The 21,138-nt window shown below is 33.2% G+C and overlaps 2 protein-coding genes and 2 non-coding genes across 4 annotated transcripts; all 4 read right to left on the reverse strand.

Moving 5' to 3' along the window:
* Nucleotides 1–1,035: 1,035 nt before the first annotated feature.
* LOC141637792 (signal peptidase complex subunit 1-like) lies at nucleotides 1,036–1,865 on the reverse strand. The gene is made up of 2 exons (XM_074447209.1): nucleotides 1,822–1,865; nucleotides 1,036–1,511 (listed from the first exon to the last, which is right to left on the reverse strand). Exon 2 carries the CDS (start codon nucleotides 1,481–1,483, stop codon nucleotides 1,211–1,213), a length of 273 nt encoding a protein of 90 aa, XP_074303310.1. The 5' UTR covers nucleotides 1,484–1,511; nucleotides 1,822–1,865; the 3' UTR covers nucleotides 1,036–1,210.
* Nucleotides 1,866–15,966: 14,101 nt separating this feature from the next.
* LOC141637787 (large ribosomal subunit protein uL22y-like) lies at nucleotides 15,967–18,994 on the reverse strand. Its single transcript, XM_074447199.1, has 7 exons — nucleotides 18,899–18,994; nucleotides 18,748–18,784; nucleotides 18,597–18,637; nucleotides 16,721–16,951; nucleotides 16,482–16,584; nucleotides 16,327–16,394; nucleotides 15,967–16,149 (listed from the first exon to the last, which is right to left on the reverse strand). The coding sequence occupies exons 1-7, from the start codon at nucleotides 18,899–18,901 to the stop codon at nucleotides 16,102–16,104; spliced, it is 531 nt and encodes a 176-aa protein (XP_074303300.1). The 5' UTR covers nucleotides 18,902–18,994; the 3' UTR covers nucleotides 15,967–16,101.
* Nucleotides 17,691–17,822, reverse strand: LOC141637817 (small nucleolar RNA snoR74). The gene has a single exon (XR_012541912.1). It is a non-coding gene; the product is annotated as a small nucleolar RNA snoR74 (small nucleolar RNA).
* LOC141637816 (small nucleolar RNA snoR74) lies at nucleotides 18,104–18,235 on the reverse strand. The gene has a single exon (XR_012541911.1). It is a non-coding gene; the product is annotated as a small nucleolar RNA snoR74 (small nucleolar RNA).
* Nucleotides 18,995–21,138: the final 2,144 nt, after the last annotated feature.

The following is a 21,138-nucleotide window of genomic DNA, read 5'->3' on the forward strand; positions in this document are numbered from 1 at the left end:
TGCTCGCAATACCTTGTCATTCACCAAGAAAATACAGCGAGAAACCAATTTACAGATCACGATGCCATCAAACAAAACATCAGCTCCGGTTAAATTCTATATAGTTCCATATAGATCCAAAGTTTCTCTAACAAAACAGTGACTATTCAGGTGTGGAGTAACCAAATCTCAAAATCAGAAAACTCCGCCATTCAATTGTCTGACCTTATGCGGCAAATATATTATTACACATTTACATATGCGCACCTTTCACCAGCCGAGTTCTAACATAAAAGTCCACTAATGAGCCAACCTTTCTCAGTCTGTATATTCAGAAATACAATGGGCTATATATCCCTGGAATTCACTTGCAACACTTCATCATTAACTAATAGCCTCTTGTTCAGAAATATTATAGATCATCTCTCTAAAATTCACTTGCAATACTTAAGTCATTCACTAATAGCCTCTATGTTACAGAAAAACAAGGGACCATATATAACTTGGACTCGCACGCAGTAGTTCATCACTCACTAATCACCATGAGAATGTACCATAAGCCCCAATCTACTAACCACCATGACACAAAATAAAGCTTCAACTTTGAGTAAAATTAAATAAAGTCCATATTCGTTACCACACTTCATTCATTGATTTCATGCCTAGAATGTGACCAAATGTCAGAAATATAACGGCTCATCCACCTGACTATCTTACCTTCATCACCAACTACAACCAAGTATTTTCACTAGGTAACTTGCAAACATAAAGGCCACAACAGAATGGCATAACACATCAAGACATATCATGTCAAATAAAATGTTAGTCCTCCATTATAAGTCGTTTAAGTGTATTACAAGATCTTTACATTTTTTAAAACACTAATGAATAGGAAAAGGAAGTACTTTCAACTACGAGTATTAGATTGGTAGAAAAGGTTTATTTGTCTATTTTCAAAGACCATTTGTTAGACATAACTAACAGAGTACAAAATTGACCACGAATATACGGCAAAAAAAAACACAAATCTACGAATCGCCATGCCATCAAAAGATATATCAGCTCAAGTCAAATTCCATATATCCATCAGTTTCAGAAATCATTGCCCTAAACAACAACAGTCTACAAACATTCAACGCCACAAAAAACACGATTCTAAACATAAAATAAGGGCAAATGATAAATCCAGGATAACATAACAAAAACCGAAATACAGTTGTAAAACAGTTAGTTACTTATTCTTAGTAGACTTCTTCCTGCGAGTTGATACTGGTCTAGGATGAAGCTCGGCTTCGACAGGGTCAAGCCACTCGAGAGGGTGGCGATTAAACCAAGGCCAATTAGGCACAATCATCAATGCTGTTAAAACGACACCGCCGGCATAGATGAGGATCATCATCTTGAAAGAACCTAGAACATATCCACTAATAAAAGCAACTGCTGCGCAAATCAATAGCATTATTTGCATCAATTGTTCCGCTAGTTTTTGCCCTTGCCAATCCATTGTGTTCAATTCTAATCAAATTGAAACCCTAGAAAATCAACAACAATAATAATAGTCATATAATTTGATATTGATCGATCAAAATCAATATGATTGTATTGATTGAAACCCTAGAAAATTAAAAATTCAAAACAATTTGATGTTTAGCTTGCAAGATTATAAGCAACATTATCGTATCAACTGAAACCCTAGAAAATTAACAATAATAATAATCATCATATAATTTGATGTTTAGATTACAAGATCAAAATCAACATCATCGTAATAACTGAAACCCTAGAAAATTAACAGCAATCTCAGAGGAAATTGAAAGGGGGAAATCTAGAGAGAGAGATTACCAGCAAAGAGAGAGAGAAAGAGCTTCTGGGATTTCAGACTGAAGTCAAACACAAGTCATTGAATTTATATAAGACTTGTGCTTGGACTTTCTCCGATTGGGTCAGTTTTCTGTTATAAGACGGTCTTATAGGAGAGTTGCTGATTCAAGTTTATTTAATCCGGTAAAATAAATACGTGGTTCGGCCAATTGTTGTATCACAAATACTCTTTGCTCTTTGGCTCATTTGTTTTTCTATTTTATTTTAGTGTCTCGGTCAATTATTTATCGTTTTATTTTAGCAATGTTTATGATTTACAATTGGATCATTCATATTTAATCTAGTCCATTTATCATCTAATTATTTGTCCTCTACTCTCTTCTTGATCTTTGTGCCAAAACTAAAGGCAAAAAATGACCTAGACGGAGAAACTATGCTTGAAAAATGATATGATGTTGTCGAATGATAACGAGTTTTGGCATTGGCAAAGCCTGAGGATAGGTCTGAACTCTGAACGTACCATCGAAGATCGAAAATGGAAATTGGATTGAAAAACCAATTGAGAGGTAGTATGTTTGAAAATCGAAATTGGTGGGGAACTGGATCCTCCACATTCAATTTTAGTAGTCGTCTAATATAAAATACTATATTATGTAACTTTTTTTTACTTTATTACGGGAGTATATATTATATCATCGTGGAGCTAGAAAGGACGATCATTGAGTATACCCTAATTTAAAAGTTTAAACAAATGATTGAGAATTCGGAAGTATAACAACTAACAAGAAGTCAAGAATGTTACCAATTTTCTCAAATATGGAGGATTAAGATTTTACTCAATCCTACTCGGCTTTGATCACATGCATATAATTTTTTGAGAAATTCCTATTTGTGCCCCTACTTTTCAGGAAAGCCTACTAATATTCTTCAACATCCTAGTTATTTTCACTTATACCCTTTATGTTAGGGTGCAAACCCATGTCCCACATCGGTAGTGTAAAGATGAAAACTCATCTTTATAAGTGTCTTAAAATATAATAGTATGAGGCCTTTTGGAAAGAAGCTCAAGTGTAAATGTGTGAGAGCTTGACCCAAAGCATATAATATCGGACTATTATGGGTTGTTGACACCAGTGCAGCAGAGGCCCAAACGGGATATTCACGCTTCCGCACAACACTTTAAGTATAATAAGTGATGAATGTTGAAGATGAAGTGGAGCATATAAAATGATGATTGTGTCATGCCTCACATCACCAACCACTGGTACAATAATCGGCATTAAGACGTCGCTTATTATGAAAACATTTATACTGAAAGACTTTGGTGGCAATTTGTATTTTCGGGTATTATGTAGAACCCGTTTGCTTAGTTATTGTAATATTTTAGAAATTTGACATAATGAACTTAAACTATCTTTTAAGTAATGTTGTAATTTTTAATTAAGTTAAATAAAAAGTCCAACAAAATAAAAATTACAAGTCCAACAAAATAAAAACCACAATTCCAACAACATAAAAACTAAAAGTCCAACAAAATAACAAGTAGTCCAACAAAATAACAACTAAAAGTCCAACAACATCTAATAAGTACGCCTACTAGTCGTAGGCTCTGATCTCGACCACCTTTGGACATCATCGTCGTCTCGAACTCTGCCTCGTCCCGACTCGACCTCCTGATCATGATGATCCCCTTCATTTCCCCGGCTCTTACCACGTCCTCCAGATCGTCTGCCTCTCCCCCTACTACCCTCCACAACTGTGGGTCGACCAGTGTATGCACGCATCTGAGGATGAACGATCCTTATAAACGCTGTGAATTCTGCGGTCACTGCAGGGTCTGAATAAGAGACTATCCAACCTGAGAAGTACGACAACAAATATATTAAAAGTATACAAAAAAAAAAATAAACGAATTAGTAAATAAAATTAAATATAGTTACCGTAGTCGGAAAGTGGGACCTCGCCATGGGCAATTGATCAGCTTCCCGAGGAACGTTCATCACGTAAGGATGCGAATGTGAGACAAACCACTCCATATATCCTACCCCATAGGGATGTGGTGGGTGAGCGGGTATTGACACTCTATCCAAATGTGCCATGTGCATCTTCCAATTATTCTATGTGTAATCTAAATATGCATCGTCATACTACACATCATAGGCAATGGACTTCACAGGACGGTAAACCTTGTCAGGTCGTGCCATAGGGGTCGGGATGAGGTGCATGTACCCAAACTGTCGAAGATATCGATCTGGCTGGTACGGCTCAACAATATCAATAAATCTCAAAAAACCGTGGTAAACACTACGCGGGTGCTCGGTCTCCGGATGGTGAGGGTACGGTCTCCAAGCTACCGACTCAATCGGCATCATATCAAGCTGCTCACGATATAAAACCAAAGCTCTCCCAGCCTCATGTTGTGGAACTGTACTAGTGGATCACAACATAGCCCTAGGTGCACCCGGAGCGGCTGCCAAAATAGCCATTGGCCTAAATGCCGGGAAGTACTCAAAGATCCAAGACTGCAACAAGGTCAAACTGTTGAAATAAGTGTCCTCCGACAATAATGCGATCACAACTGTCGATCATGATGATCACATGTTTAAATCTCATTTTAAGAATACATATGGGATGTAATATTTTACAGTCAACTGGTCCACACATATCGGTAATGATTGGTGACTAGAATTTGACATTACTTGTCGTGCGACGGTGGTGATCAGTTGATCCCCTTAGGTCATACCTATAGGGAAATACTCTTAATTGATTATTTAATTAATCGTATACCGATACGAGTTAATTAAATTGCTTAAAATTGACGGATGATTTTGTGAGTATAATTAACGTATCTTATTGTAATATGATTAAATGAGACATGATCTAAGTAATCGAATTGTTTTATTACTTAGATGAAATTATTGTTTAAGGAAACAATTGAAACGGAATGAATAAATTATTATAAATACAGAATGTTAAAGTTTATAATTCGGAAACACTTTTGGTACAAGTAATTACGAATTACTAGTCGATTTTGTAAATGACATATTTTATGAGTATGTTGATTTTTAATATGTTAAAAATACATTACATTGTGACATGTCATGTAACATGTTACATGTGATAAAATTGACAAATGACAAAATAAAATGGACCTCCCATTTTATATACATGTACCGAAATATTGGAGGGAGTTAGTGGAAAAATTGTGTAAATTGTTTTAAGTGGAAAACACAATCATGAAAGCTAACTACTAGCCTTGCATGCCTATCATTTTCTTGGGTAGAAAAACTTGCCCATGCATTGGGCACATATACTCCCTCCAACCGGTTTCACCATGAAAAAGAGAGAGTGTTTTCTCTACAATTATTCATTCACTCTTATCATAATTTTTCTAGTGTAAGAAAAATGCATTCTCTCTACATCTTATGAAATTTCTAGAGAAATAAATCTCACAAATACTCCCTCTTGACCGAAATATTCAAGAGTAAAAATACAATTTATTTTGTGTCAATTTTATAGTAAAACTTATATTATTACTAGATCATAATAATATTTGTTATTGAGAGGTTTCCTTGGGTATTCACTTTTGGGAGAGATTCTATACTTGAATCTTTGTTCATCCATTATTTGGAATGCTCAAGAACTAACAAGAAGGAGATCTTGTTGGTGCCCTTTTATCCGAAAATCATATGGTGAGAAAACGATTTCTTCTCTATATTTACTTATGTTTGCATGCATACGATTTGTATTTAATTTTATGACCAAATTAAATTGAAACATATATGAATATGTTGTATAATGAGATATAGATTTCTAACACAAACAACCGCACAAACCTCTACAATCAGAGCTCATCGCGATTCTCATTTGCCTATATAGATAAGCAAGTGTGTCGGCATCCCAAGCACGCCCAACAACACTACTACCAACATCTCGAAGCATCGGGAAAATGTTAGCTCGCACTCTATCACTCGATTTATCAACAAATAACGTCGAACTCAATAAAATCATCAAGTAGCCCTGAGCCTCCGATACCATTCCCCGCTTGTCTCCTTGAACCAAATTTTTCAAAACTTTTTGTAAAATCAAATTTCCCTTGTAAATCTTTGTATCCTTATCAGGTCCCCACTGACCTCTCAACTGCGCCTCAGTCATACCCAACAACTCTGACACGCCAAGCATCGAATGTGTCATATCAGCATCAGGTATGCTACAAGGAAATCCATCAATCTCGATCCCAAGAATCTCATGCACATCATGTAGTAATATCGTTATCTCACCCTGTGGCATGTGGAAAGTGTTGGTGTCTGGGTGCCACCTCTCAATAAAAGCACACAACAATGGCATATTCAAATGTTTATGCATGATGTTGGGCAAATGACTAATCCCCGAATCCTCAACTAACTTCCGAGCTGGCCCCGACAAATTCCATGAACGAAGCTCGGCCAAAGATCGCTCTCTAGTATATTTAGTCAACAAACGCTCCGACTCAGGTTGACTCCACAAAAGGTAAGATATGTGACCACCAAAACTCGGAATCACATCTGGTACTAATGGTCCTCCCGGTGGTGGCCTAGTCAATATCCAACTAGTATCTTTCCCTCTAGCCCTTACTTTCCTCCGCGACTCAGGAATCAAAGTGCTAGACCCCTCGCCATAGACCTCAAATCTACCATGGATTCCCCGCCTAACACGTAAAGCAGAAGTAGCTTCCACATTTTCCGCCTCCACATTTCCCGTCTCCTGATTTACTGCCGCCTCATTTTCCGTCACCTCATTTCCTGGCTCCTCATCTTCCTCTTCCTCATTTTCCGACCCTTCATAATTTCTTATCTCTTCCTCAAGGTCTCTCTGATATTGCTCGTACTCGCCACCTTCATAAAAAACTGTCTCAGAAGGAATAAAAAACTTCTTTCGACCTAACACTAGTATTACCCATCTTGAAAGTAATTATTTTCCGGCGAGCAGAAGCATGAAGTTTGTTTCGACGTTCATCACCATCGGCCATCCGCATTAACGAACAATTTAATTACCTAAAATTACAAATATAATACTAATTTAAACGTAATATTAAAAATATAAAACTAATTCAAATGTTATATTACTAATTCAAACGTAAAATTAAAAATAAAAAACGTAATATACGAAGTAAAAAAGAAAGGTCCATTCGTGTGAAATACACGAAAATGCCCAGGTCTATTCGTGTGAAATACACGAAATAGACCAGGTCCATTCGTGTAAATCACACGAAACTACCCAGGTCCATTCGTGTGAAATACACGAAATAGCCCAGGCTGCCACGTGTGATTTACACGAAATGGCCCAGGCAGTTTCGTGTATTTCACACGAATTGGCCCAGGTGGTTTCGTGTATTTCACACGAATGGACCACCTCCACCTTCCCCGATTTCGTTGTTCATCTTTTTTTTCCGCATTCAATCAAACACAACAAATCACAAACAAACAACCTAAATTGGCTCTATTCATCACAAATCTATACCTAAATCAACCTATACAAAAATCTACACTAACCAAACCAATTTAATTGGGTTACAAAAACAAATTAAAAAACATACCTTCTTCTAGTTTGGAAGGAATGAAGGAGAATTCCGTTTGAAGTTTGAAGCGGTTTTGTCTACGTTGTTATTGATGTTGAAACGGTCTTTAAAATTTGAATTTGGAAAAAAAAAAAAAAAGAGGAGTGATGTTGGGTTGTTGTCAAAAAAGGGGGTGATGTTTTTTATTTTTGATTTTGAAAAGTTTTTTTTATTTTTGAAGCGGTTTTTAATAAAATATGAAACTCGGGAAGAAATAATATACAAACAAGTTTGTGGGTTTATATTATTCAAGGGCAAAAAGGTAATCTTTAGGGGCGATATGAGTAAACATAGGGGCGATCTTTAGCTAACCCGTACAAACTCCATGTAAGATTATCATGAATATATACAACTAATGACACATAACTCACTCATGTTACCAGTGGGAATAGGTAAAGCATTCAAACGTAAGGTGATTGTTCCTAATCTAAATGAGATGGCGAAAGAAGATGTTGCTGATCTTAGTTGTAACAAGTGTGCTGAAAACCGTATGAATCCCCTTCTTGGTGTCCCAATGTTGACGGTTGAGCTTTGGCGCCATGTGATGGTGAAGAATAAGGATTGTATTGGAGAAGCATCAATGTAAGTGTTTCATTGTATGTTGTCTAGTTAACTGTATTGTGACTGAATTTGACATATTATACGGTCTATAATATTGCTGAACAAAGAGGCTATTAGATATACGGTGCATTATATTTCTGAACATACATACCGATAGTGTGACTCCTTTATTTGTGGTCTTTTATGTTTGAACTTATATTTGAACTTAGCCGCGGCTAATAATCAATCGAGCCACAAAAAATGTCAAGCCCGTGGCAAAAAACTAGTTTAGCCACGAATTTATTCCGTGACAAATATTTTTTTTAGCCACGACTTTTAGTCATGTCCATGGCAAAATATTTGCTTAATTACGAATTAACGTATATTCGTGCCTAAGATCTTTTAAGACTGGAATCAAAATATGTTCATTTTAAGACAACATAAAAAAAATGTTGGTTAGAGAAAATAGAAAGATGAATGAAATTTAATCAAATATAAATAATACCAGTATAGAGCCCGTGCTAAAGCACGGTATTTTAGAATGTCATGTGTAGAGAACTTAACAATTAGAGCTAATAATAATAATAATAATAATAATAATAATAATAATAATAATAATAATAATAATAATAATAATAATAATAATAATAATAATAATAATAATAATAATAATAATAATAATAATAATAATAATAATAATAATAATAATAATAATAATAATAATAATAATAATAATAATAATAATAATAATAATAATAATAATAATAATAATAATAATAATAATAATAATAATAATAATAATAATAATAATAATAATAATAATAATAATAATAATAATAATAATAATAATAATAATAATAATAATAATAATAATAATAATAATAATAATAATAATAATAATAATAATAATAATAATAATAATAATAATAATAATAATAATAATAATAATAATAATAATAATAATAATAATAATAATAATAATAATAATAATAATAATAATAATAATAATAATAATAATAATAATAATAATAATAATAATAATAATAATAATAATAATAATAATAATAATAATAATAATCAATACATATATATAAAGCAGAAACTTTTCGAGCGATATTAGAGAGTCCAACTTTCTAAGAATTCTTAATAAGTGTAGATTTAGCTTTTTCCTCTTAATAATTTATTAAAAAATTCTCCTAATCAAAGTAGATCTAATAATTTATGACAAATAATCCTAATAGAAGTAAGTCTAATATTTTATAAGAAAAAAAATACTAATAGAAGTGAATCTAATAATTTATCGATTATTCTTTACTAACATAAAAATAGAAAAATAATGTTATAAATAATATTTATTTTAAAAATATTTATAAAGCAAAAAAAAGTCATATAATAAACGTACAAAAATGTTAAAATTGTATATTTTATAAACATAAATTAATCTTTGTGAGGAAAAAAACACTTAATTTCTTACAAATATAAATATTGTCAAAAATCTAAGTTGTTCGATTTTAACTACTTGGTGAAATTCGTTTAGTAATAAAGATAATTTTATTTAGAAACTTTTTTGAATATTTAAAATATTTACAAAAGATTCGAGTTGGTAGTTATAACCAAATCTGTAATTGTCTCACAAAAACCTTAGGAAAAAGCTAAACTTTATTTAAAAAAATAAATACTTCATGAAAAAGTAACATGTCATAATAGGAACAAAAAGAGGTAAAGAATGACATTTACTTAGCATTTGACAGAGAAAAATTTCTACAATGATAATATTAGAAATAAACAACTTCAACGATGGCAATAAATCATTTTAACTCTGACTTTCTATAACGTATCAAACATGTATGATTAGATTACCAATAATATTCACATAAGATTAAAAAAATTAAGCTACCATTTAAAAAATATTAAATAAGTCTCATATCGATTTTGTCAAATGAGCCAAAAAATTAAATACAAATGAACAAAGTAATGAATTTCGATTTTATGCGGACTAATATTTCAAGAACCAGCTAACTATGAATAAATCAGTGTAAATATATATACAAATTGTGAGAACTATATATAATATACTATTATATCACCGAATTTTTTTTTTTCAAACTGGTTTCAAATTCATATCAAATCCATAATAGTAGTTAAAAATGTATTGAACTGCCAAATATACAAAATTATGTGGTTAGATCAATTTTTACTTTCTAAATTCCAATTCTCCTATGTGTTTTTATTCACTTAACTATTTACCGCGGTATGCGAATGGCTGGTTATTAATTTGCCATGTATTGATTGTATATTTAAAAGTGCAATAGTTTTTACGGTAGCTTTAAAAGGTGTTTTTTTTGGCGGGGGGATTTCCATTTCGTTCCCTGAGGTTTGGGTTAATTCCACTTTAGTGCCATGGGGTTTGCATATTTTATTTTGGTGGCCTAAAATATTTAATAGTCAACTTTTATCTTAAGTAATTATATTTTCAGTAAAATAAAGTGCAAAATTGGATATTAAACTACATACAAAATAGTAATATTGCAAAAAATGCCAGATTTATTATGTTCAAAATATTTTTTTAGTATCCCTCCATTATCTTTTATCTTCTCATTTCAATAAAATTCTCTCACATATATTAGAGAAGTGGTCGGGGAGATAAAAGATGATGGAGGGAGTATGAAATATTAAGAATGTTATGTATAGGTCACTTAAGTGGGAAGTAGACCTCAAGGTACCATAGTGGAATTATGCAAACCTCAGGGCACTAAAGTGAAATTAGGCTAAATCTTAGAGCACCAAAGTGGAAATAATCATTTTTTTTTTGTTAATGGTTAACTATGGGGTATCCCATAAGGGTTTAGTTGAATATAAAGTACTCCTTAGTGTAATAAATTAGGTCAAACTTAAGAGTTTGAACTTAAGATAAAAAACCTAATTGCATATATATTGGTTAAGAAGTGAAACGATTTTACATATATATTTAGTAATTTGAAGCAATTTTTTTAAAATTGAAACTCTTTCTGAAAATTTGTTCATTTTGTTATTATAAATAAAGAGTAGAATAACAATGTAAGATAATGAGACTTGATTTTGTGAATAGATAACATTTCAAATAAACATAAATGAATTATAGTAATTTTAATAGAATTAATATAAAACTAATCGACTTTAAGAGTAGTATATAATATCCTACTCCCTCGAATCTACACAAAACCCCTGGTTTGTTTTTTACAGGTCAAACTTTGAAAAATTTGACCGTTAATTCACTTAAAAATATATCTCACATCTAAAAAATTAAATTTTGTATTATATATTTTACATGAAGTTCATAGGGAACAACCAATCTTAATGGTTAATAGTCAAAAACAAATTTTTATTGTTTAGAGATCTAACAAAAATCCTCCAAGCAGGCTACATATATAATTGAGATACATGTTGTTTTTCGTACCACCATTCAACATTTACACGGTCGTATGCTTACAAAATGGAATATTCGTAAATGTTGTAAGTTAATCTAATTTATGTATCTTATAAAATCGGCCTCAGTTATCATGTGTTCATTTTATGGAATTAAACCACATTTTTGGGAATGACGTTTTAAATTAACTAAAATCGGTGGTGCATACAACTATAAAAATAGGTAATTACATTATACAACTGTGTCTTCAGATTCTATACAACTGATATAATTAATACCAAAAGGAGTAGCTTTATTTTAAATTAAAGGGACTGCTGATCCATCAATAATCAACCCAAAAGTTTTTTATGTTCCGATTTTCAAGATTGTTGGACCTTTTTTTATCAACTTAATTGACTTCTACTATCAAAGCATGACAATGTAAACCAATGTAGAACATTCACTATGCATATTGTTAAAGATGATACTAATGGGAGTCTCATGCATTCTATGTAACAGAATCACATATATTTTTTTACTGTTGTTTAGAGACTACTAATTTTATTGGAATTTAGTATGGATTTGATTTTACGAGAAGGTATATAAAGAGCAAAATACTCTCTTAATTAATTGTAGATAATCGAGGAAAACTTTTGCTATAGGAGATCTAACATTGCTCTAAACACACTAAACATAGATAATTATGATACTTGTTGCTTTACGTAAAACCATTTAGTTTTACGTAGTTGTTATAGGTTAAAATAATTTGCAAAATTCATAAAGGTCTGTCTCAGTTATTAAGGGCGATTCATTTGGTGAGTTGTACTATATTTATGGAGATAATGTTTTGTATTTAATTAAAACCAGTGATACCTATAACAATAATGGAAAAACTAATTACATACTCTTACCATGTTACTTGATATTTTTACGACTGAATTGATAACTACCAAATGACAAAACTCATATGCAAAAGCACTACTAGTTCATTGATCAACTATACCAACCACGAACTTTTGTTTATCAATGATTTAAACATAATTGAACTTTTTTTTTATCAACTATAGAATATATTTATACAGATGACCCTAATGAGAGCCCTGTGTATCGCACGGGCTTTTCAACTAGTAATAATATATAAATAAACTTTGAATTTTATTTGTAATTATCTACAATTGTTAATGTGTAAAAATACTAAGAATTAAAATAGAACGAATTTTACATTTTTACTCGGAATAAGTTTATGATTAAAAAAAAGATTGTTAGTTTAATTACAAAAACTTATGCTTATTTTTACGCATTTGAAGCATATAACTATTTTTGTAATTTTTGTTACTATGCGGAGTAACAATTTAAACGGAGTAAAAAATTTAAAGAATAAAAAAGTGAAAAGCACACACTGATTTTAATAATATGAGTAAAATCTGCATATGTTTTAAATATAAAATTTACATTTAAAATACATATATTTGACTAATGAGATAATAATGAATGAAATAAATTTGGCCCAACGATAGAAGTTGCGGTGTTTGATAAGATACTTTGACACATAAAGACCATATATTAGGTCCAATACATATCTAGATAAAGTTAGGCCCAATTTCTAGTTAAAAGCATTTAGGCGGGAAAATTTTCAATTTTCTTATTCTTTTAGTTTAAGGGGGATGAAAATAAATTCAGGGATACTCTTGTGTTTTTTGGATTTCTACGTTATACCCCTCATCTTTTGAAAATATCAATGGTACCTCTAAACTTAATGAAAACTTCTTAAAATACCCGAAAGCTATAACTTGTCATTTTAGAATGTTTTTTTTTTATAAGGTAATAAAACTAGATTGATCCTCTAAAGTAGGACCAACCTATCTCATCTCTTTGAATGATTGAGGTAAGTTGAAGTCGCCGGCTTTCAAACCACTTCGGAAGACTTGGACATGAATGTCCAATAGAAGCCATAAAATCAGCAACTTTGTTGACTTCACGAAAGCAATGTTTAATTATCACTTTATCAAAAAACCGAAAATCTAATTTTACATCCTTGATAATACTAGAAATTTTCAAAGGAATTTGTCAAGTACGACGGATTGAGTTGAAACACATAAATTATCATCATCCATAATTAAATTTGAAATTCCTACGTATTTTGCTACTAAAATGCCTTCTTTTAAAGCGAGCGATTCCGCAACAAGAATACTATTAGACCAGCACTGTTTTGCTCCTAACAAAACATTTTACCATTATGGTCTCTTATAGAATATCCTTAAGCAGCTTTATTATCATCTATTTTTTATCCGTCAAAATTTAGCTTTAGAAACTCATTTCTAGGTTTCTCCCACCAAATTTCTTCCTTAATAATATTATTTCTAACCGGCACGTCTTTATCAGGATTATTAAGATCCTTATGTCTAGTCTCATTCCAAATCTTAAAGCTATTATTACATAAAAGAATAAGTTTGCTAATATTGATACGAACAATATTAAAAATAATGTCATTTATGTGGAATCATGCATTTCACCAAATAAATACAATCTTAATGAAATTGGCTTTTGGTTTTAAATTTTTTAGATGATTAAATTTTTCTATAAATCTTTGACTTGCAATATATTTTTGAATGGTTAGTTTATGCATTTTGTATCTATTTGTTTGGCGATTATTTGTCAAAAGCTTATAAAGAAAATACCATTTACTCAATCTTAAATATATTTTATTTATTAAATTTAACTGTTATAAACTCAAATTTTATTAGTTTTGGGTATTTTATGGACATTTATAAAATTTAAAGGTACTAGTGATGTTTTTAAAAACCGAGGGGTACAACATAGAAATCGAAAAAATACGAGGGTATCATGTAGAAAATCCCTAAATTCGAATATAAAATTTCGAAAATATTTCAGTATGTTAAGAAATATTTGGTATTTTTAATAAGAATATTGAAATTTTTTATCGTCTAAATTTTTGATTTTGTAAAATTGGAATTTTGTTTTGTAGTTTTCTCATAATATAGATAATTAAGAAATATATCTGATTCTATAATTACTTTATAAAGGTCATGATTTTATGTTAATTTAAATATTTTAAGTTACAACTTTATAATCTTAAGTAACATTATAAAAACACCGTATCACATACATATAAATAGAGTTATACATACTAGTTAAAGGGAATCATACATAGCAGATACATTGAATAGGTAAGTTATTGATCACCCATCATTGAGTCTAAAATATATGGTATGTCTCATTCGAGAATTGATTTATAATTTTAATTGGAAGATATTTTTGAAAAAAACACTTGTACAATACTCTTTTATTACACATATACGATGATATCTTCCAAATAAAATTATAAAATACTCTCTTATAATTACCCTCACGCACTTTTATAAAATATGAGTAATATCTTTTCTAATTACACAAGTTCGAGCCGCTCACGAGTTTTTCGAAGGGAGCCAATGTTAATTAGCTTGGCTTGACTCGTTAAGCTCTCGAGCCGAGCCGCGGTCGAGTTGCTCGCGAGCTTTCTCGTCTCATTAACGCCCCTAGGAAAGAGTATGTATTTTTTTTTTCCTTTTGATTAAACTGGGTCTAAACATTTGAAACAAAAACATTGTTACTAATTGCTTGAATGTCTTATATGCTCGTCTTAAGCTAGAATTTGCCTAATAACTTTATCCCATGTGTCAAATTTTCAGATGTTAGGTCTGATTTACGTTGTCAAAATTAAGTCTAAGATGAAGCTGCCAATACCAGAGGTACTTCAACATAGGGCCAAAAAGACTTGTTTTGATCAACTTTTCGGACACGCGGTTCTGATTGTTACATATTTGGTCTTCTAATCGCTCTGTTTTATCTCTGAGTTGGTCTTGTTTAAAACCGTCTTAGGTCTTAACTTAAGACATCTCCCAACTTCCTATTTAAAACCTTCTTATAATGAACTATCTTTCATGATGCACCAGCCATCAGGGGCCAAAAAAAGTGCAAAACTATCTGTAGGCGGAATTGGGTTCAAACACACCCGTAGACGACAAGCTTCAGTTGATGATTAATGGAAGGTTTTATGTAAAAACATTGCATACAATTTGCGACAATATGCAAGTAAGTTCTACTCCTATCTTAAATCGTAATCTATACATGTTCATAACTTTGTATTGCTGGAAATGCTAATGGTTAGTTCATTTGTTTGTCAGATAATGTGATATGCAATGCGATAAGAATCCTGAAACTGTTCTTAACCAGGAGAATAGCCTTGTGATTCACAGATGTGAGCTGGTAACTGCTATAGCCTATACTATCCTGGTTTAGTTTCGATATTTTTTGGTGTCTCAACGATATGATGTTATATTCAGACGAGTTTTGGAACCTGGTCATCAATATCAGCCCTCATTAACTCAATTTGACATAAGCATGTCGTTGTAACCAAGTTTTTCATTGGTGTGTTGCAATCTAGTTCCACTAGATCGGTTGCTAAAATTTCACGAGGGTTCCAGGCTACAAAGGCTACAATTCATCGCCTGAGTAACTCTCACCAATTTAGTTGGAAGCATGTCGTTTATCAATTTGACTGCTGTTGACATTCAGTAGCAATGGCCTAACCCTAGCACTCTATCAGTACCATGCTGATTTTCGGGTGCAGGAGCATTAACGGGAATCAAACAAAAAGTCGTATTTCATAGCTCCTCCAAAAGAAAGTACAATACGCAGTCTTATAAATAACCCCAAACGACTACAAAATCCAAGATCATAACAAAATAAACCTCAAAACTCGTCTCAGGGCAACACCAACTTAAGCCTGGGACTTCTTCGATTTGCTTGTAGCCAACTGAGTCTCAGCCTAAAAAACAAACAATAGAGCATAAGAAAGCAGAATACTCTACCTCTTTTCAAATACACAAGTATTATTTATTTAAATCACTTTTGAGTGAAAATAAATTTGTTGTCGACGCATACAACTGTAAAAATATGAGTTTTAGTCGTCAATGAAATGAAGTTAGAAATATATTCATATTACCTCCTTTCTAACTGGCTCTTCCTTCTCGGACAACACCAACTCAATGTGGCAAGGGTGGGACATGTAGGCTGTCAACAGAAACATATAATCAGGAAACAAATTTACCAACACTATTAAGCGAATTAAGTCCGAAAATATAGAACAAATGTGCTTACGATTAATTCTTCCGTGAGCACGGTAAGTACGACGCCTTTGTTTCTGGGCCTGGTTAACTTGGATGTGAGAGATGTAGAGTGAGTCAACATCCAACCCTTTCATCTGCAGTTAAGAACATTGCTTGAATAATTAGGAACATAAAAGAAGCAAACAACCCTTTCATCTCTTGTAAGACGGTTTATAAGCAAAATAGGTGATAGAGGAAAGTAAGGTGTCGTTCGACAGGTTAAAGCCATACCTCAGCATTGCTCTCAGCATTTTTCAACAAATCAAGGATGAATTTGGCAGACTTGGCAGGCCAGCGTCCCTGACCATTTGAGTGCCTGGCCTTGGCTTGAGCTGTTCGGCCAACACCACCACAGAAACGGCGGAAAGGGATAGCCTGCTTGTGAGCCAAAACATCCTCCAGGTATCTCTTGGCCTTCACCAAAGACATCTTTCTGAGTGAAAACGCTGTCTCCCTGGTGTTCTGTATAAAGAGGGTATTTTAACAAAACTGTGAGCACAGGTAAGACATCTATGCCTTGATCTCACAGAAAAGAAAGCGAATACAGCAAAGTGATACTGCCATAGCAAAAAAAACATCTCCACAATCCCATTTATATAATCGTGATCAACAATATTACTTTAGCACAAAATAAGATTAGCTGCGATCTTTTCTAAACACTGGTACAAAATCGCAGCTTTGGCACAGTCTAGAAAAGAATTGAAAACATTGGCAAACACATCCTTTTGCCATGAACAAGCTTAACTCAGTCTAACTCAATCACAGTCTCACATCTCCACATAATAGAAACATATTTCATCACTAACTAAACCTTCGGACACTAGAGAAACACCAGAAGCTAAGGAGAGGACAATAAATGTAACTTTCATCAAAGTTTTACGATAGCTATGTTCAAAACTGAAACAACACCATTCTTAATTCGACAGGTTAAAGTGTTGTTCAGGCAAGATTTCATAAAACAGCGCAATTGATTGCAACAGAGTTTCTAAGTTTAGAATCCCAGCTGTGACACCGCATCACAACCAGGTGAGCAGAGATATGAACACCAAAGTGACCGCACAATCAAACAGTTAACAAATATCATACAAGTGCTTCCATTACATTCAAGACAGTAAACAATGAAACAAACAAACCATTATCCACCATTACACCTAGTTTAACAACAAGCCGTTGCATTTAATATTATTAGCAAAACTCCAAAAAATGAAACATCGTTTACTGAACCTCACATCATTACTTAACTCCGGAGATTCACCCAATAACAATGTAAATTGATATCCCTGAAGTTTACGAGAGATCTATCCACAAAAAGGCAATAGACCACTGCTTTTTCATCAGGTTTTCATTGATAAACTAACTTACCCAACAAAAACATCCACCACATAGTTTCCGTCATACAACCAAATCAAATATTCCCTCCGTCTCAATCATTTGTATATCTTCCCGATAACTAATTTGTTTACTAATCATTTATAAACTAGCCAGTAAGGATATTATACAAGTGCTTCTAATACTCTCTGGACAGTAAATAAAGACGGTAATAAACTTTTTTTGCATTCACAGCACTCTCTAACTTATCAGACCTTGCCACTAGAACTATTAACAAAATCAAAGAAATGTAACATCGTTTACTGAACCTCACATCATCGATTAACTCCAGAGATTCACCCAATAACAATGCAACTCAATTTCCCTGGAGTTTACGAGAGATCTATCCACAAAAAGGCAATAGACCCCTGCTTTTTCCATCAGGTTTTCATACATAAACTAACTTATCCAACAAAAACATCCACCACATAGTTTTACAAAACATTAACTAATACTCCGTCATACAATCAAATCAAATACTCCCTCCGTCTCAATCATTTGTCTACCTTCCCGACAACTAATTTGTTCACTAATCATTCATAAACTAACTAGTTCATCAAAACATTCACCAATACTCAGTCATACAATCAAGTTAAATACTCGAACCGTCACATTCATTTACTTAGATTAAAATACTTCTCGCAAAGAATGTAATAGGTAAACAAATGAATGCGACGGAGAAATACGCAATTACAAAAACATTGAAAATCCTAAGATTATTATGTAAAAGAACGCAAACCTTGAAATGGCACCTAAGATCTGAGCCCCTAGCCTTGCAAGCTGAGAAATAACGATAAATCAAATCAAAAATTGACGTAATTTCAACAAATTAATGAAAAATTAAGCAAAATAAAAATAAAAAGATAGTTAAAATCGAGAATGATACATACATTTGGTAGGATTCTCGGGTTCTTTGGAATACTTCACCTGTAATTAACAAAAAACACACAAAATTATCAGAAACGATTATTATCAATTAAAAAGAGGGAAAAATACGAAGAAATTGAAGGATTAATTTAATTAATTAAAAGTTGTAATCACCATTTTTGTTAGGGTTTATGGACTCTGATGCGTCTCTCTCTCTCTCTCTCCTCTCTCGGTATAAGATGGAAATGAAGAAGAGTAGAGGCGGATGTTATGTTAGGGTTTTATATGGGGATTGAAACCCTAAGATCCGATTTACGATTTTGGGCTCTCTCTTTGGGCTTTTTTTGGGCATTTGTTCAAGGATGACATAAGTACATAACCAAGTAGGGTGTTCATAGAGGATTATACGGGCCCGACCGGCATATCGGACGGGTACGGATCGATCGGTATGGTCTGGTCTTCGGTTCACAATATTATAGTGATTGGACGGTCTTCTGATTCGATCTAAAAGCGGAAAAAATCGGACCTAATGAGTTTTGGTCTTGTCGGTTCATGCCTCTTCCTAATCGGTCTAGTCGTCAGTTCTGGAATGTGGATTTGTTCGGTTCCGGTTCATTGCTCATCTTATCCGATCTAATCTCCAGTTTCATAGTCTCCTTGAATCCTTGAATCATTTTGTTGTAGTGTGACGTTTAAACTTGTTCAATTATCTCAGGTTTAGATCTATTGGTTAATCCCCTCAATTTATTAAGTGAACAATTGAGATTCATGATTCTATAAGCTAATGAAATAATAACGTCTTGAAGCGGAGTAGCTTTAAGTCTAAGTGTAATCAAAGTAGTTTGTAGTTTGGCGAGTTATTTTATTGTGTTGGGGTTTAGTAAGTTGCGTTAGTTTGCCACTTTACTTTTACTTCTTGTTACTGTATTTTCTTTTCTCGTTATTCTTACATTGTTGTCTATACAGCAAACCCAGGTACTGTTGCTTAGGCCTTCTGATTCGTAATTGCAAACTAAGATCATTCATCATCTAAAGTTTATTCACTATTTTATCTTACAACTTCATAAAATCAAACGCACATTTATTATATAATAAATATGATTATTATTTCAAGTGTATGAATTATAGATTGTTTTTTTTTCGATGTAATAATGAAGTTTCACACAATTTATTTTTTTTGTATAGATATTAAGATCTCGTCTGATTTAGACGATAATTAAATTCATGTGTTAATTTGCAGTGCACTTGAGTTTAATCCCTACATTAAAATTCACAGAATTACAGTAATTTGTTTGCTTTGCAGGTTAGAGTTTTATTTTCCTAAGAGTTTCCAATGACCATGACTCCATGAGGGAGGGAGAGAGCTAAATTTCCTCCTTTTGTATAAGCTAGTAACACTTATGGTTAACCAAACAACCTTCAGAAACCACAATTCATGCTGGGGGAAGAGGCGAGAAGAAGGAAAACACCTCCATGATAACAATCCAAACAACGACCAAACGGAGTAGACAACGGCTCCAGTTTAACAAGGAGAGGAAATGAGGTGAGCAAGGGTGAACAACGATCATTGATCTTATTCCGGAAAAATAATAGGACGGAGATTAAGGAAAATGAAAGTTAATCATAGATAGTGTGACGATCGGCCGGAGATGGGCATATACAGAGCCACATCTCCCGCGGAAGGGTGTGAGAAAGGTGGGTGGGAGACAGATGTAATAGAACACTAGAAAGAGGGATTAAGTGGAGTCATTCAGCCAAACACACAATTAGTTCACGCACCCACCTCCTTTCCACCCAACCTCTCCACCACCATGCCTCGCCACCAATGCTTATGGTGCTACCCTTGACTATAGCGATATCACCGCCCTAACTCATGTCGGAAGCGCGTCACCTCAACCCACCCAAACTCCAGTGTCGACTTTCCTCCAACATCCTCAAACTCGTTCACCACTCACCCTTGCTCCAACGACCACTAATCCTCGCTCTGACGGCTACTCACCCGGATCATTTCCAAAATGGTCGCACCATTACTCCCCTTCGCACCACAATATTATCACATGTTACAAGTCTACTATCAGACTAGTGATTTGCGGTGGTTTTATGTTTGTAGACGGGGTGTCGGTGAGCAAGGGAGGTGACGTATAAGGGTGGTTTGCGAGGTGGTGGCTAGTTGATGCAACAACGACGGAGGAGAGGTGAGAGTGGTGGCTGTGTTGTGAAATTGGAGCTGTTCTTGCGGCGATTGTGGTGACAAAGGTGGTATGGTGGTGGTGGTGGGCGACCGACTGTTGGGTTGATGTAGTGATGTTGGCTAGATGGATGATGAGGAGATCATGAACCAGGGGTAACTTAGCAACTTAAAAGTTATCAATTAAGAAAATGTATAGAATTAAGTGGAATTGAGAAAATATATT

Source organism: Silene latifolia, unplaced genomic scaffold (assembly GCF_048544455.1).
Source record: "Silene latifolia isolate original U9 population unplaced genomic scaffold, ASM4854445v1 scaffold_144, whole genome shotgun sequence".
Classification (NCBI taxonomy): Eukaryota; Viridiplantae; Streptophyta; class Magnoliopsida; order Caryophyllales; family Caryophyllaceae; genus Silene; species Silene latifolia.